We start from the raw sequence: 16,131 nt of genomic DNA, 5'->3' as shown, positions 1-16,131 counted from the left end.
GAACGAGATATATCTCATCTCAAAATGTCTCGGCACAATGCCTGCAGCCTACGTGATGACGTTGACAGTATTCACATGTTGCAAAGATCTAGGAGAGAGTGAGGGGCCCCTCATTTTCGACCGGTCTAAGTTGGCTGTTGTGGAATGATTTCTGTGATGCCCGGGGTTAGTGATGGCAGGATCATGAGTTAGCATGTGAATGTGCAACTACGCTATCGGCGGGCACGATGCTGCGAAAGCCCGATGTCCGGTCGACTTGAAGAATTGAGTCGTGTAACGCGTCAACTTTTAACCTTCTATTTTGAGTGTCTGGCTGCGCCAATGTCTCTGCCTCAAACAACCTGCCTCGTACTGTTTGGCTCAGGACCAAACACTTTCAACTCCCCTTGGCCCCTTAGAGCCCCTTCTACAAAAGAATCAAGATGCCTGAGAATCAAATGGTGCGAGTGTTGTATGTAAGAGGCTGATGAGTTATTTTTGTTTCGACTCAGGTGACAGCAATTGTACATGACGCATCTTCACCCCTCCATTCCAACCGTTCCCCTCTTTCCCTCACTGTGAAGCCTCCGATTTTCCGGCGATGAAGGGCTTGCCATCACCAGGTCCAACCCTCACGTCAGCAAAGATCTGTTTCGTCCTCAGCTCAACGGGGGTGACGTTGGCGGGCTGATCAGGAATCTTCTTCTCCAATTTCTAAAGCCGGAGCATGGTTAATAAATTATGGCGCATTGATGTTGAGATGGATGCCGAGGCCAGACGTACCAAGTTATCGTAAACGCACTTGTTGAGCTTCCACTCGGCGGGGCGGCACTGCCAGAGCTGCTGGTTTCGGTTGTCGAGGCACTCCCAGTGCTTGCGGAACTCGGCTAAGCAGTGTGTGTTGATATCCTTGAGCCTGAACGAACCCAAACGTCAGTACCCCTCCTTTCCACAAAATAAATGGCTCTTCCAACAGCCGAGCCCCTGGACCAAGATGGCCGGTGCCAATTCTTGCAATTCATCAAGTCGCTCGCAGGCGGAGGAAAACGTACACACTCTGGGCGCAGCGGGTTACCCTTCGTCCCTCCTTCAGGCAGTTCAGTTCTCCCTTGCCGGGGTTCTCGGTCTTGCACTGCATGTAATCGTCGTTGTAGTCGCGGCATCGTGCGCCGATGAAGAAAGAGGCCGACAGCAGAGGCGCAGAGGAAGCACCAATCTCCTGGACCTGGGGAATGTTGTCAGGAAGAGGCGTGGTGTCGATGAGCACCTGCTGGTGGAATCTGCCCACAATGTTAGTGCTGCTGCCGCGGGATGTCGCCAATGTGCCCTCAGGCCGACTCAATGACGTCGCTGCTGGATCTGGGAGGCTGGATCAACATACTGAGACCGTCGCGTTGCCATGATTGCCGGGTGTTTCGATTGACCCTCTGTGAAGCTTGCGGTAGGATAATGGAGCTATGAGGTTCTTCCGACTGACGCTTAGTTGAAAGATTGAAGTTGCTCTAGCCAATCAGCGACGACCGGGGGGTCAGCAACCGCAGCCTCGTTGGCGTATTGGAGGCGGCTGTTGGCGGTACATGAAGGGAGATGGGATTTGCAAAAAATACCTCGCTCACTGCGACTAGTCTTGTGGACGCCACTGAATTTTTGCACTTTAGCGCTACAGATAACTGCATTTTAGTAGGCCTGTGGCTGCTGATTAAGAGAATCAGGTACTCTAAGTAACTCTATGTAGCGGCACTAGTTCATTCGCTTGCTCAGTCAAGAGAAATTCATGTATTTCTTCATGGTCACTTCCGTACTCAAGACCTTGAATTATTGGGGAATTTAATTTCAGCATAGAGATTTTCTCATCTCTAATTCATATTTTGCTGCCATTGTATCTGTTTTTGCATCACTCAGTGGCGGTGTGTGCGTCAAAGCGACAGACATTCATTTCGCGATTCTGCTCTGGAGACTGCCTGTGATTGGCCAGCCGGCGGACAAGGCTGACCTGCGCGGTACCTGGGTACCTCCTACTGAGCGCGACCCTGCAGCAATTTTGTAGCAAGTCAACAAAACTGCCCAGCGACGAGAAAAACATCCGCGCATCAACGACAACCCATCCAGCGATTCGCCGACCGTAGCGTCTCCGACATTCGAGAATCGGCATTCTGCAGTCCCTTGCGCCTCCATCCTTTTTAACGAAGCTCCTTTGGGAGCTTTGCGGATAGCCTCACGACACTTGCTGCGGTCTGCCTTTTCACCATGTCGCTGTTCGGAGGAGCCAAGCCTCTGGTCTCGGGAGGACTCTTTGGCTCGGCCCAAACCGCCCAGCCCGCTCAACAGACGCAAGCATCCGGAAACGTCTTTGGCCAGACGCTGGGTGCTGGCCAACAGGGCGCGATGATAGGAACCTCGCTGATGGCGCAGCCCCAGCAGACACAACAGGTGCCTGCGCTGTCGCAGTCACAAGCCCAGCTGTCGAGCTCTCTATGGCAGCCTGGCCAAGAGACGCCGCGTAAGTCTCGCATGCTTATGGAAGCGCCATGTCCTTTGCTAACGGTTCGGTGATGTTACAGACCAGAAGCCGATTCTGGAACAGATGAAGCTCGTGACGGAGAAATGGGATCCCGCCAACCCCAGCTGCGTGTTCAAGCACTACTTTTACAACAAAGTCGATGAAGCACACATCCCCTTTTACAAGCCTCAACCATTCGAAGACCCTCGAGAATGGGAGGAGGCGCTGCAGAACAAGCCCGCCCCTGGTTTCATGCCTGTGCTGTGCGCAGGCTACACTGGCGTGGCAGACCGATTGAAGACGCAAAAGCGTGCCATTTCCGAATTCAACACACGACTACACCAGATCAACGGCTGTCTGGATGCATTGCTGCAGCGACATGAGTTGGAGACGGAAACCAGAGCACTCGCTGCCAGGAGGCGGCAGACGATGATTTCCAACCGATGTTTGGCTTTGGCCGCCAAGGTGCAGATTCTTAGGAACAGGGGCTACGCTCTGAGCGGCGATGAGGATGATTTGAAGAGCAGACTGCAGGCTCTGGAGCGCGACGTGCAAGACCCGGCAGTTGGTGCCAGGGAAGAAGAGCTGTGGAGCAGGCTGATCGTGCTGAGAGGATACTCCGAGAGGCTGAACAAGGAAATGGAGAAGCCGGCTGGAGCTGAGAGCGAGGGGCTGGATGAGGAGACGCAGACAAGGGCAAAGCGGGTAAGCTTGATACATTCAACATACGTTCACCGTGTCATTTGGTCGCTAACCGCAATGACTCTAGGTATTGGAAGATTACGAGAGACAGCTACAGCATTTGAAAAAGGAGTTGGAGGCGTTGGGCGCAGACTACCAGGAGTGGGAAAAGAGCAGAAACCCGCCATCACGGTCCCGGTAAAAGGGTCTGTGCGGATATTCTAGGAGATTGTGTCGCGAGAAGGGAGGTTTCACTGAAGCCATCGTAATGGTGTTAATTTGAAGATGCTTTTTATGTTTTGATGCAAATGGAGTCGGAATGTTGGCAGGCAATGGCAACAGTATTCGAATGCGATAGAATTCGGGGGGTTTTAAGTCAGGTTGTTTCCGGTACGGATCTGTAAACTGCTGCAGGATTGGACAGATAGGTATGAAGACACATCCGGAAGGCATGCAGAGTAATCATTTGCCATTTGGATCTTTTTTTCCTCCGCACATAACAGCTCCATCTTGGCAGTCTCTCACGGTGAATTCCAGTAACTGTACACTTTGATGTTTCTTTATTTTCTTCTATCGTCGCCTCGTTTCATTTTCGTGTCGTCTTGGGTGAATCAAGATGAGCGATTCTCTCTTCCTCATTCAAGCCTCGGCCGACCACATCTATCGTACAGCGATTTGCCTTGGGCATTGACCTGCTGGCTCCCTTGGCAGTGATATGTATATCAAACAGGTTTGCCAGTCGGAAAACCGGCGCGACACCCGTCAATGACAATGTACCGGAGTGGAAAGCATGTATGTTACATGGAAACGTTGTCTATATACGAAATATTTCTTGCCGGTTTAGAAGATTCGGCTGATCATGTCGACGGCGAAGGGAGCTATTCCTGGGGTCAGCAATGACATAGACGAGGCAGAAGAAGCATCATCGACGGGCAAAATCGATCGTCTTCTTCTTCTTCTTCTCATGGCGCGGACATACAGAGGTAGAGCATGAAGGCGGTTGCGGCGACCTGCTGGACGGTGAAGGTGGCTTCGGCCTCCATGGCGCGAATCTCCTCGGGCGACTGCTGCGGGGGTGCGACTGGGCGTGAGACGTCAGCATTGCATTTACATGCAGCTATCACATGGTGCACGACAAGGCCAACATGGGCATTTGTCAGGGATTGGGCGTGTACGTACATCCTCCAAACATGGTGATGATTTTTTGGTTGTTGATGTTTAGTCCAAGTGACGGATAGTTACGTAAAAATTGGGCGATGTCGGGGTGCAGGGCAGATTGGCCTAAGGCTTTGAAAGATGGAGGCAATACAGTGTGCGGTGTGTGCTATGGACAATACGAGTACAGCGATAGACAAGGCCCTGGCGCAGATAAGGTGGTAGTCTATAGGCAAAGCTCAGTTTGTTGATGCCTTAGTAGATTGGATGCCTTATTAGAGGTGTGGTACGGTACTTTGTTGGCCTGTGCTAACAGGTGCTATCTAACAGATATCGCATTTGGAGGGCAAACAAAAAAAAAAAAACAAAAAAACCCTGGAAGAAAAAAACCCCGATGACAATACGAAAAAAAAATTCCCCTTTCCCCCTTGGCGAATCACAAGCTGCCGCAGGGGCGCTCAGCGTCGGCCCGTGAATGGCCGATATCGTTGGGGCCATGCGACACAGCACAGTGGCCGCAACGACATGTCGATAGCCATCACCTAACCAAAACCTCTAGCTGCGCAAAAAAACCCTCCAACTCGGGAGAAAGATTAAGCTCTAGCAACGCTGCGATTTTTTTTTAGTGGGCACGAGTCGTGGATGCAACTATACACTATGCTCCAAGCATCCAAGTCCTGGCCAGTTACTCCAAAAGCCTGCGGAGTCGACTCCAGTATTACGGAGCACTGCCGTGGAGGATGTCCAACCAGGGCCTGGACGGGAGGAGCATCGGGAGTAGCATCAGGGAGATCATTGGGCATTGGAGCGATGCTCGGCTCCGGGGAAGCGAAAAAGGGAATGGAGACGAAAAAGAAAAGGGAAAAATAGGGAAAAGGCGAGGTAAGAAGAGGTGAAGGCCTGTGATGCAGTGATGCGTTTCGGCGCTTTATTAACACAGATAAGATGGAACCGGTCCCCGGCCAGGCTGCACGGCGATCCAACTTCGGAGGGAAAAGGAGAAGAGCATGTCGTTGCTGTGCTGACCGTCTTCTTACTTACAATCTCACCTGCTCTAGTCCTTTTTCTTCATCCTGCGAGGATCAGCGTGGCAGCGTGGCAGCGTGGCAGCGTGGCCTGATCCCGGCACGATATAAGACCGCCTGCCTTGTTCCCTCGACTCGTTGCCGGCGAGGGCCTCAACTTTTTAGCGCTATCACGGCTGCCGGGCTGCCCCACGAAAGTTCCGCCACGGGCCTCTTGGACAGCCATTTTCGGACCACAGAGGCGCCGTCATCTCATTTTTCTGGGGGGGAACTGATTAGAGCAAATCTTTATCGTCCGGGCGGCTTCGGTTTAATTTCTTCGCTTCTCCTCGCCCTCGTGTCCTTCTCTTTTCCTTTTTCTTTTCTCTTTCCAGCCATTGAGGATTGAGGGAGACCTGTTGATTCTTCTGGCTCTGCTGTTTCTGCTTTTAACTCCTTCTTCACATCATCGTGGCCGCCATGGCCTCCAGGCTGCTTATCGCACGGGGGGCTTCCCTTCGCCCATCGCTGGCGCTGGCCCGACACGAAGCGAGGGTTTGCGCTCGAGGACAGACTTCTCTCTTGTCCGCCCGCTACCTCACTAACACCGCCCAGACGGCTGCCGATGTTCGCGCCGCAAGTCGGGATGGCAGACGGCCGCCTTTTGAGTCTCTGCAGAATGACCCGACTTACAAGGAAATGAGAGAGATCCGTGCTGCCAACAAGCTGCCGTGGAAGGATTTCAGCGCTCGCCACATTGGACCTCGCGACGATGAAATCCAGGAGATGCTCAAGGCGCTTGGCCCTGGTGCCGAGACTCTGGATGCCTTTATTTCCCAGGTCATTCCTGCGGATGTCCTGGATCCGCCCAAGAAGACGATCCAGGATCGCGTCTTTAGCGAATCTGGAATTGTCAAGGCCTTCAAGGCCATGAATGCGTCCAACGACATCCGCGTGTGGATGAATGGAGGAGGTTACTACCCCGTTGAAATCCCGGCCGTTATCAAGCGAAACATCCTGGAGAACCCGGCTTGGTACACCAGCTACACTCCCTACCAGCCTGAGATCAGCCAGGGTCGTCTAGAGTCCCTCCTCAACTTCCAGACCATGATCTCCGACCTGACCGGCCTTCCCGTCGCCAATGCCAGTTTGCTTGACGAGGGAACTGCTGCCAGTGAGGCCATGACCATGTCTCTGACCAGTCTCCCCGCCTCGAGGCAGAAGCGACCCGGAAAGACGTATGTGGTTTCTCACTTGGTGCACGACGCTACCATTAGAGTCATGCATGGCCGTGCTGAAGGATTCGGAATTCACATTGAGGTCCTGGATCTGGCTTCCGCAGATGCCCAGAAGAGGATCAAGGCTCTCGGCGATGACTTGATTGGTGTCATGGTTCAGTATCCCGACTCCAACGGAGGTGTTTCCGACTTCCGGGAGCTCGCTGAGCTTGCTCATGCGCAGGGCACCCTGCTGAGTGCCGCCACCGATCTCTCCAACCTGACTCTCCTCACGCCTCCCGGCGAGTGGGGTGCTGACATTGCCTTCGGAAACGCTCAGCGATTTGGTGTTCCTTTGGGCTATGGTGGTCCTCACGCTGCCTTCATGGCTGTTCAGGAGGGCAGCAAGCGCCGTCTCCCCGGCCGCTTGATTGGTGTTTCCAGGGACCGCCGCGGCGACCGAGCCCTCCGTTTGGCTCTGCAGACCCGAGAGCAGCACATTCGACGAGAAAAGGCCACCAGCAACGTTTGCACTGCCCAGGCTCTTCTGGCCAACATGTCGGCCATGTATGCCATTTACCACGGCCCTGAGCAGCTCAAGGAGATGGCCATCAACAACCTCCGACACGCCCGCATGATTCAAGCTGCCGCCCACCACTACGGATTGAACGTCTCGACCCGCTCCGTTGACCACAACGGCAAGGTTCTCTCCGACACTGTCTCTCTCTACTTCGACGAGCCTGTTGTTTGCCGGTCTCTGCGCCGTGAGCTGATGGATCAGGGCATCAGCAGCGGCAAGACCTGGTCCCCCAACGAGCTTGTCCTGGCGGTTCCCACCACTTTCACTCTCAAGCTCTTTGTTCGCATCGTCAAGGCTTTCCAGACCGTTGCCTACAAGAACCACAGTGACGCCGACCTCGATGTTTCCAACAAGTGCTGGAAGGAAGGATTCGCGCAGTCATCGGAGGAGCTTGTCAAGAGCTTTCCCGAGTCTGTTCGCCGAACATCCAAGTTCCTGACTCACCCGGTTTTCAACTCCCACCACAGCGAGACTGAGATGCTGCGCTACATGCATCACCTCCAGTCCAAGGACCTGTCCCTTGTTCACTCCATGATTCCCCTCGGATCTTGCACCATGAAGCTCAACGGCACTACCCAGATGGAGCTCATTGGTACCGAAACCGCGGCCAACATCCACCCCCATGCACCCTACAGCTGCGCCAAGGGCTACCAGAGGCTGTTTGACGCCACCTCTGCCCAGCTGGCTGCCCTGACCGGTATGGATGCCACATCTCTGCAGCCCAACTCGGGTGCTCAAGGTGAATTTGCCGGTCTCCGAGCCATTCGCAAGTACCACGAGCAGCAGCCCGGCAACAAGCGTGATATCTGCTTGATTCCCGTCTCTGCCCACGGCACCAACCCTGCGTCCGCCGCCATGGTCGGCATGCGCGTTGTCCCCATCAAGTGTGACACCAAGACCGGCAACCTCGACTTGGAGGATCTCGAGGCCAAGTGCAAGAAGCACGCTTCCGAGCTGGGTGCCATCATGATCACATACCCTAGCACATACGGTGTTTTTGAGCCTCAGGTCCGAAAGGTCTGCGACATTGTTCACCAGTATGGTGGTCTCGTCTACATGGACGGCGCCAACATGAACGCCCAGATCGGTCTCACTTCCCCTGGCGCCCTCGGTGCTGACGTCTGCCACTTGAACTTGCACAAGACCTTCTGTATCCCCCACGGCGGTGGTGGCCCTGGCATTGGTCCCATCTGCGTTAAGAAGCACCTTATCCCTTACCTGCCCCACAAGAGCACCCAGACACCCGTCTCCAGTGCCGCCTTTGGCAGTGCCAGCATCGTCCCCATCAGCTGGGCTTACATCTCCACCATGGGTATGTTCATCTTTCAACTTGTATTAACTTGACTGGCTTCAAAACTGTCCTGCTAACAAAATATGTCAAAATAGGTGACGCGGGTCTGCGCAAGGCTACCACTGTTGCTCTTCTCAACGCCAACTACATCTTGACCCGTCTTAAGGACCACTACCCCATTCTCTACACCAACGACCAGGGTCGCTGCGCTCACGAGTTCATCGTTGATGCTCGCCCCTTCCAGAAGACGGCTGGCATCGAGGCTATCGATATTGCCAAGCGTCTCCAGGACTACGGTTTCCACGCCCCCACCATGAGCTGGCCTGTTCCTAACACGCTCATGATCGAGCCCACTGAGAGTGAGAGCAAGGAGGAGCTGGATCGCTTCATTGATGCCATGATTAGCATCCGCAACGAGATTCGTGAGATTGAGGAGGGCAAACAGCCCAAGGAGGGCAATGTGCTCAAGAACTCGCCCCACCCCCAGAGGGACCTGATCCTCGGCGACGCAGAGGGCAAGTGGGACAGACCTTATTCGCGAGAGAAGGCAGCTTATCCGCTGCCGTATCTTCTTGAGAAGAAGTTCTGGCCTACGGTTGGCCGTGTTGATGATAGTGAGTTTCGACTGCCTCCCTTATTCTTTTCTTGGCTTCATTTTTTTTTACTAACATCCATTTGCAGCTTATGGCGATACCAACCTGTTCTGCACATGCCCCCCTGTTGAGGACACCACCGGTTCTGCTTAAATCACTAGACACGACTCCATCGCGGGAGAATCTCATCACCCGCCACTTTTCTTCCGAACATTCTAGCATTACTTCAGTAAATATCACGACATAATTAGACTTTTTTGACCAGAGTAAATCCTTTCCACCGGATTTTCTTTTCATGGCCAAAACAACAAACTTGGGAGGGACAAAAAGGGGGGAACCAACATTTCAACATGGTTTTTTAACATAAAAAACGTACGGCGCATAGCGGGGTAAAAAAGAGAGAAAGAAACGAAAGACATACAATTTTTTTTTTTGGTTTATTTATGGTTATGAAAGCGCCGGCTAATCTCAACATTGGGAAAGGGATGATATGAGAGAAATGCAATTTTCTGTTTTTGCTTGATTTTTTTTATTAGTTTTGAGATATAAGGGGATTTAGATAGATGAGGGGTTGAAGATGTCATTGGACGTAAAGATTCGAGTCAAACGTAACAGAGTGCGTGATGCCCTGCTGTTTGACCGACAATACAAACACAAACATTCGAATTGGACAATCATGCTTTTCGTCGCCATGAGCTGTATGCGAGTGTCAGCCGAGAGGGGTAGGTCCAAAATTACCATTACATGCTATAAATATATATCCATCGTGTTTATGGGTAGCCAAAGTCCATCTCTGCAAGAAACCCCCTAAATCCAAACATTGTCATATTCGCGCCTTTTTGATATCGATGTAATCCCAGTTATAAGTCCCGCGGGGTACCAACTGGTCATTAATGTAAAGTTCTTCGCAATTGCCAAATGATGCCCGATATATGCGTATGCAAACACTTCCACACCTCACTCTTGCGCATGGTCAGACGGTACAGTCACTCTTACCGATCGCCCTTGCCTTTCAGCAACGATGACCTTTTGATCTCTAGGATTTGGAAGCATCACCAACGTCCTCTCGGAACCGATAGTTGTGGGGCTTTGCAGACTTTGCTCTAAGAAGCTGACTTGCTCGGATGATTGAGTTGTAGCTGAGAACAGTGTCGCATCGGAATTCTTCCTACTTGGAGAAGACAAGAGAAGGGACCCTGACTCGGATTGTGTCAAGACCCAGATGTTTGGTTTTTTGGGTTTGTCTGAGTCATCGAGACTTTGTATTGTGAGCACGGTATTAACCGAAGGATGTCTGTCCGCGTCGCTCAGGAAGCGCGGCGTCTCGCTTGCTTTTTCTTTATCCAGATCTTTTCCCTTACTTTTTTCTCTTTCTCGTCTCGCCTTTCTGCGGCGTCGATATACGATGCAGGTGGTGAGCCCCAGTGTGTACACCGCAAGCAGGACAAGAATCGGAATAACAATAGGTGCCGCCCAGTGAAGAGAGTGCCGGGGCTGTACCTCTGGTCAGTTTCTAGCACTTGAGATGAATGGGGGTTTATAAGAAGCTTACAGCTTCCTTTAGTCTCCAAGGCGGAGATGTCGTCCAATTTGAGTGAGCATCTCGGGAGGATGAGAGCCACAGAGTATATAGTTCATCATCCAAGTGTCTTGGTGTCCACAAACATGTTGCATTTTCATTGTTCATGCCATCTATGAAGTGTAAGAACTTAAAGAGCATCATTTAATCCAGTGAGGTAGCAACACATACCTGTTAGATTTGACACCAACTCGTATACGACAATACCATCTCTGGGATATGTGATCTTGAACAACCCAAGCTCCGGTGCCTGAGTCCCATCCAGTGATTCGTTCCATTGAATGGCGAATGGATGGTCGTTTGAGATGCTATCGTTCCATTCTTCATTTAGAAATCGCAGACCGATACCCTCGGTGGCGGGGCCGGTGAGGTTATCGAGTCCGTGGCTCATGCTGTAAGCTTGCTATGACCATGTCGTGCTCAGAGACAACTCCTACGAAGATTGTCAAGAAACTGGCAGGATGTGTAGCTGAAAATGAAGAGGTATTATCAAGCCCTGTCACTTAATATGAGCAACTCTGACAGTCAAAGCTGGGGCTGGCTGGAACAGAATAACTGGAGAACACAGGAGACCCGGGATTAAGTAGTGATTTTCAATGCAGCGGGCGCTTGAAAGGCTAGCAATGGGAGAATGGCTGGCAGACAAGACGTCTCAGTCGGCAAGGGAGAGCCGCTGTACATTTAGTCATAGAATCGGGGCGTCAAAGTGCCAAAAGAGGGGGGTGTGTCGACTGAGAACGGCGTCGCCGGACCGGGTGATATCGTGAGATTGGAAAGAGAAGAGACGGAGCGCACAGATTGGGCGCCGCAAGGCGCTCCTCTGGTTGGGCAAGGTCACGATGGTATCTCATCGCCTATTAGCTCCATCTAAAGGGACACGGGTCATTTCACGATGGCTTCGCTGGCATGCGCGACCAGAGTCATTAGCATATGTGCCGCAAATTTCTAAGGGGCTTGAGTTAGTGGTATTGTTATTGAACCCAAGCCCGGATGTAGTAGTATCCGTAGATGGGCTTACACGATGGATAGATGGATACCAACTACACCTTTCACACGGCAACAGTCAAAACGGTCTGTAGAAGCATTGGTACAGGAACATGGAAGGGCTTGAGATTGAGCCGGATAGAAAGCGGGACCATGCAGTAGACTCTCGCCGATGCGGACTGACCCACTGCCAGGCCTGAGGATCGAAATGCTTTATTCGGCATCTAGCTTTCGGGGTTCAGAGATCTTCACAGTCCTGCGTCAGAATGAACAATGAGTTGCTGAGAGTCGGGCTCTCGGCTTGTCGAACAAACGGCACAGGAGGGACCTGACTCTGGCACCTTGAGGCGAGGCTGGAGCCAGTTGTGGCGTTGCTCAAGAGCGCGTGAGAGCAAGGAGGTGATCTGGTATGAGGCGACATTCCAGAGTGATTAGGCGCTTGCTTGAGAGCGAGACATGGCGAATCAGGACAAGCTGGATTAGGGGGTGTAGGAAGCAGCGGCAGGGGAGCTGTGCAGAGCAAGGCAGAGGATGAGATGACGAGGAAGAGTTTTGAGTTTCTGCTGTTCTAGACCTGGGCAGTTCCCAAGAGGCCAAGCTCACGTGTTGGCAGGATCTTCAGCACCTTCCCTCGCCTTTCTTTTGTTGGCATCGAGACAGCAACTACCCCACAGCACCGCGATGCACCTGCCGAAGCCACGGCAGAGCTGGTGTGGGGCTGCCAATCGACAAGAAGCGTGCATGGCATGTGCTATTTATGGCGGGGCAAAAGGGCCTGTCGCATCTTGTACTTGCACATGTAAACATCATCAACAGCTTCTGCCAGGCTTCTCTCCAATCCACCATCCGCCTCAATTGTCACATGCAGAAGCAGCAGCACTGTTCTAGAGACTCATCGGCATAGAGACGACGGACACGCTTAGTTCCCCACACTCAAACTCGCCCTCCCGCTCGCGCTCGCACGCGGATTCGCTCCAGCCCTCCGCGAGACAATACGAGACCAGGAAAACATCAAGGCATCTTCCCCACATTCTCCAGCGAGAAACGTCTCCACGAATCGGGCTTGAGCTCCATCTTTTGCCTTGCCTCCTCCCAACTCCTCCCGACTCCTCGGCATCGTGAACTCCGGGCTCCAATGGCTGCCAGAACGGGTCCGACCGGCGCAGCTACCTATGGCGACTGCGTCGATTCGCTGCGTAACTCTCTCAAATTCCTCGAGGCCTCCGTGGAGACGATTGACCGTGGCGTATCCGATTTCCCTCGCCTCGTAAGCGTCCTCAAGACAGTTCGAGTATGTGCTTCTCCCTGTTGCGCAGCTTGCAATCAAAAATACAGTGTACATTGTCGTTGACCCTGCCACCCCCCGTCGTAGCACTACGAACTCATTCCCCAACCCACACTCGCTGCGGCTGAGGCTTCCCTGCGCGACGAGATTGGGCCCTACATCGCTTTTCTCCTCAGCCGTGCCGATGCCCAAGTCGAACGCCAGGAACGCCGCACTGAGACGCTCAAAGCTCGCGCTGAGCTGCAGCAAGGACGGCTTGCTAGGCCTGATGAACCGGCGCGTAGCATATCCAAGACTGCTTCTACGAGGAGCCGGCAGCTACGAGGTGAGGACAAGCTGCGTGCTCGGATCGTGCGCCAGCGCAAAGAGGCTCTACGGTATGGCATTGAGAGGTTGGAGCTAGAAGTGCTCCAGAAAGAAAGAGAATTAAGAAAGCGCCTAGAGAACCGATAGCGAGATGCAAAACAAGCAGCTCTGCGTGCCATCATGATGGCTATAGGATTCTCTACTTGCATCGAGCGGTCGAAAGACAACCCCTTCCCCCTTGGATAGATGTCACGACTAGAGACACCAAAAGGCAGTGTCCTTGTGCCCTTGTCTTCCACTATCTTCCATCACGACAACACCGGCAGGATCGGCTTTCACGATGCCTTCGTCTCCGCGAAATCTTGCCCGCATACCGGTCTGACGAGCAGCGTCCGCCCTCCGATTGCGCTTGGGCAAACCTGCCTCTTGCGCGCGCGTTGGGGCGAGCCACCATGTCTCTCCCTCTCAGCTTTTAGCCTTTTCTCCCTTGTTTTTTTGAAGCGTGGTCTGGACCCGCGTTCTGAGCTTTGTTATCTCACAGGAACATGTTATGGGCTATTATGTGATTAGCTTTACGAGCACGACTTTTGATGAACAAATTTTAATCACCATACCTCCTCCTTGCATGCCTCGTGAGCTGCCGCATTTGGCAATATCTCGTCACCTTTCTCTCCCTTGTGGCTTTAGCTGTTTGACGATGTCTAAATGATTTTATAAAAGTTCCCCCCCGTCGCGAAGCTTTATTAGCTCAATTTTCCAGAAGAGTGCAAAGTACGAAAGTTTGCGATTTAATCAGTTAGAATTCCACTCTCATTTCTTGTAACCATCGTATGCTTACAATCCCACACACCCTGAGTAACCGTAACAAGCACAAACCAACTTACTTCACAAGACTTCGCAGGCACACGTTGCAACAAACAGTTAGGTATCATTTCAAGCTTTCATTCCAACATCACCCCATCGCGATTGCATGGGCAGACATTGACCCTACTTTTTCTACCAACAGCGCCAGTTCCGTATCTGCCTTTCTTTCCTGCAAGCCCGGACTCTCTTTTTTTTCTCGGAGCAATTTGCATACTTGGCCCTCCCTCCGTTCAGTCTCCCGCCGAAGAAATGGAAAAAATGAGGAAAAAAAAAGAAATAAAAGAGGACAAAAAAACAATAGATCGTTGCCTAAAAAAAGGGAGAGAGGAAGAAAAAGTCACCGCGTCTAGCTGCTTCTTTTTTGATTCCACGTTTGGTAGAGGGGGATATATGTAGAGTCATAAAAGATGATAAAAGAGTTTTTGCAGCAGGAGATGGCAGCGTAAGAAGGAGAAATAACAAAATGGACAGAAAAAAAAAACGTCTCGTACGTCGATGATAAGATGGACAAAAGAAGAGCAATAAAAAAAAGAATCAGCTTGGAAAACAAAAGAGACAAGAGCCAAAACAAGAAGAGGCGATGCTGACGCGTTGCCCCTTCCACTGCTGTAGCCAATTCTCCATGAGTGGTCTCGTCCAAATATACTCCATCCAATATATATCCCTGGCCCGATTTGCGCAAAAATTCCCGGGAGTCGTGACTCTAAGGCGTGAATAAAAACAACCAACACAACATCAAGTGAGATGAGAGAGAGAGAGCACGGGGGTATAAAAGCGAAGGGGAAAAAAGGTATACGTGAGAATGGTAGGCCAGACCCGTAGGTGTGTCACTACCTCCATCCAATGATTGTTCAAATCGAACATCCATAGTGGCTTCACTTCCCCAGAAATGCACTCCCCGCTTGGATATGTCGTCATAGCTCATAACAGAATGAGATAGTTGCTAGGTGCGATACCAGTCTCTCCAGTTTCTTTTCGCGCTTGCCACCATCGTCCACTGACATCGGATACTTCCAAGATTTCATGCTTGGCGAAGGAAATCTCGTTGGCGTCATCGGGGTTGGCCTCGTAGCTGTATATGGCCTTTGCGCGATAGGGATATTCGGTGGGTGGCACTACTTCGGTATCAGGGCCTGTCACCTTGATCTGGGCTGGTCCAGCATTACCACCAAAGCCAGGAACGTTGGAGCCGCGTCCTCCACCGACTTGAGAGGCGCCGCCAACGGGCGAAGGATTTTCGAAGCCATTGAGCTGGGCAGAGGTGTACATTTGAGGCGGCTGGACGGAATTGGACGTCTCAGGACGGCCCATGCCTCCGCCGTAGTTGCTCATGGTTTGTCGCTGCATGGTGGCCGATTCCTTGGTCAGAGCAAAGGAGTCCAGGAAAGCACGGGGCGTAGCAGAAGGTGTCGATCCAAAGTACAGAGTCCACACGAGCTGTGCGCGCATTGAATGTCAGCATACGCCAATTATGAGAAAAAAGTACTACGAAAAAGAAAAAAAAAAATCCCTAGCTTGAAATGCGGCAACTTACCACGACCATGGAAAGAAGAATGAAGCCAGCAGCCGCTGCCTCTCTAGCTCCGCTCTTCGAGTATACCAGCGAGTTGACGGACGAGGTTACCAGCACCATGCCTCCAGAAGTATATCCCGTAATCGCCACATGATAGGTTTGAATTGTGTCGCTGCCGACGACATAGAAAATGCCAATGATCAAAAAGAAACTGTATACGCTTGCCCACCAAGCGAACTTGGGGAATGGGTCGTCTGGTGTTTCTTGTATCTGGCCGATGACGCAGCCGACAATGGTGATAAGCCACGCAAGCTAGACAAGTCGTTAGCTCTGACGCTTACCATTTTGATTCAACGCGGCGGCGAGAAAGGGGGGGAGGCAACGGGACGGAACGCACAAAAGCAATGGACGTGGTGGCGAGCGCAAATGGGTCTCCCAAAATATTGCCAGCCTGGAAGCCTCGACGTCTGTAGATGTTGGAGTGGTCCATTTTGAGAATTGACGGCGAAGTAACCGAGTAGGGGGGCATAAGAGAGTTAGCCAGCTTGTCGGTTGGGGGGTCGAGCGGCCGAATGCGACAGTCGACGCTGTGATTGGATG

At 52.1% G+C, this 16,131-nt stretch overlaps 7 protein-coding genes across 7 annotated transcripts; 3 read left to right on the top strand and 4 right to left on the bottom strand.

Moving 5' to 3' along the window:
- Nucleotides 1-270: 270 nt before the first annotated feature.
- On the bottom strand, nt 271-1,451 carry TRIVIDRAFT_88984 (uncharacterized protein; the record flags this gene model as incomplete). The annotated part of the gene is made up of 4 exons (XM_014097651.1): nt 271-693; nt 763-895; nt 1,032-1,259; nt 1,361-1,451. The coding sequence occupies 4 exons, from the start codon at nt 1,378-1,380 to the stop codon at nt 553-555; spliced, it is 522 nt and encodes a 173-aa protein (XP_013953126.1).
- Nucleotides 1,452-2,364: 913 nt separating this feature from the next.
- TRIVIDRAFT_225474 (uncharacterized protein) lies at nt 2,365-3,362 on the top strand (the record flags this gene model as incomplete). Its single annotated transcript, XM_014097650.1, has 3 exons — nt 2,365-2,479; nt 2,541-3,184; nt 3,249-3,362. 3 exons carry the CDS (start codon nt 2,365-2,367, stop codon nt 3,360-3,362), a joined length of 873 nt encoding a protein of 290 aa, XP_013953125.1.
- Nucleotides 3,363-4,000: 638 nt separating this feature from the next.
- TRIVIDRAFT_225473 (uncharacterized protein) lies at nt 4,001-4,352 on the bottom strand (the record flags this gene model as incomplete). The annotated part of the gene is made up of 3 exons (XM_014097649.1): nt 4,001-4,038; nt 4,140-4,241; nt 4,340-4,352. The coding sequence occupies 3 exons, from the start codon at nt 4,350-4,352 to the stop codon at nt 4,001-4,003; spliced, it is 153 nt and encodes a 50-aa protein (XP_013953124.1).
- Nucleotides 4,353-5,799: 1,447 nt separating this feature from the next.
- TRIVIDRAFT_213851 (uncharacterized protein) lies at nt 5,800-9,670 on the top strand (the record flags this gene model as incomplete). Its single annotated transcript, XM_014097648.1, has 4 exons — nt 5,800-5,874; nt 6,058-8,428; nt 8,503-9,021; nt 9,089-9,670. 4 exons carry the CDS (start codon nt 5,800-5,802, stop codon nt 9,151-9,153), a joined length of 3,030 nt encoding a protein of 1,009 aa, XP_013953123.1.
- A 153-nt stretch (nt 9,671-9,823) lies between these two features.
- Nucleotides 9,824-10,970, bottom strand: TRIVIDRAFT_66951 (uncharacterized protein; the record flags this gene model as incomplete). The annotated part of the gene is made up of 4 exons (XM_014097647.1): nt 9,824-9,883; nt 9,997-10,494; nt 10,553-10,692; nt 10,751-10,970. 4 exons carry the CDS (start codon nt 10,968-10,970, stop codon nt 9,824-9,826), a joined length of 918 nt encoding a protein of 305 aa, XP_013953122.1.
- Nucleotides 10,971-12,698: 1,728 nt separating this feature from the next.
- Nucleotides 12,699-13,301, top strand: TRIVIDRAFT_18977 (uncharacterized protein; the record flags this gene model as incomplete). Its single annotated transcript, XM_014097646.2, has 2 exons — nt 12,699-12,854; nt 12,936-13,301. The coding sequence occupies 2 exons, from the start codon at nt 12,699-12,701 to the stop codon at nt 13,299-13,301; spliced, it is 522 nt and encodes a 173-aa protein (XP_013953121.1).
- A 1,638-nt stretch (nt 13,302-14,939) lies between these two features.
- TRIVIDRAFT_43994 (uncharacterized protein) lies at nt 14,940-16,021 on the bottom strand (the record flags this gene model as incomplete). The annotated part of the gene is made up of 3 exons (XM_014097645.1): nt 14,940-15,455; nt 15,553-15,843; nt 15,929-16,021. 3 exons carry the CDS (start codon nt 16,019-16,021, stop codon nt 14,940-14,942), a joined length of 900 nt encoding a protein of 299 aa, XP_013953120.1.
- Nucleotides 16,022-16,131: the final 110 nt, after the last annotated feature.

The sequence above is a fragment of the Trichoderma virens genome (genome assembly GCF_000170995.1).
Source record: "Trichoderma virens Gv29-8 chromosome Unknown TRIVIscaffold_85, whole genome shotgun sequence".
Taxonomy (NCBI): domain Eukaryota; kingdom Fungi; phylum Ascomycota; class Sordariomycetes; order Hypocreales; family Hypocreaceae; genus Trichoderma; species Trichoderma virens.
This window is presented reverse-complemented; position numbering and strand designations above follow the sequence as displayed.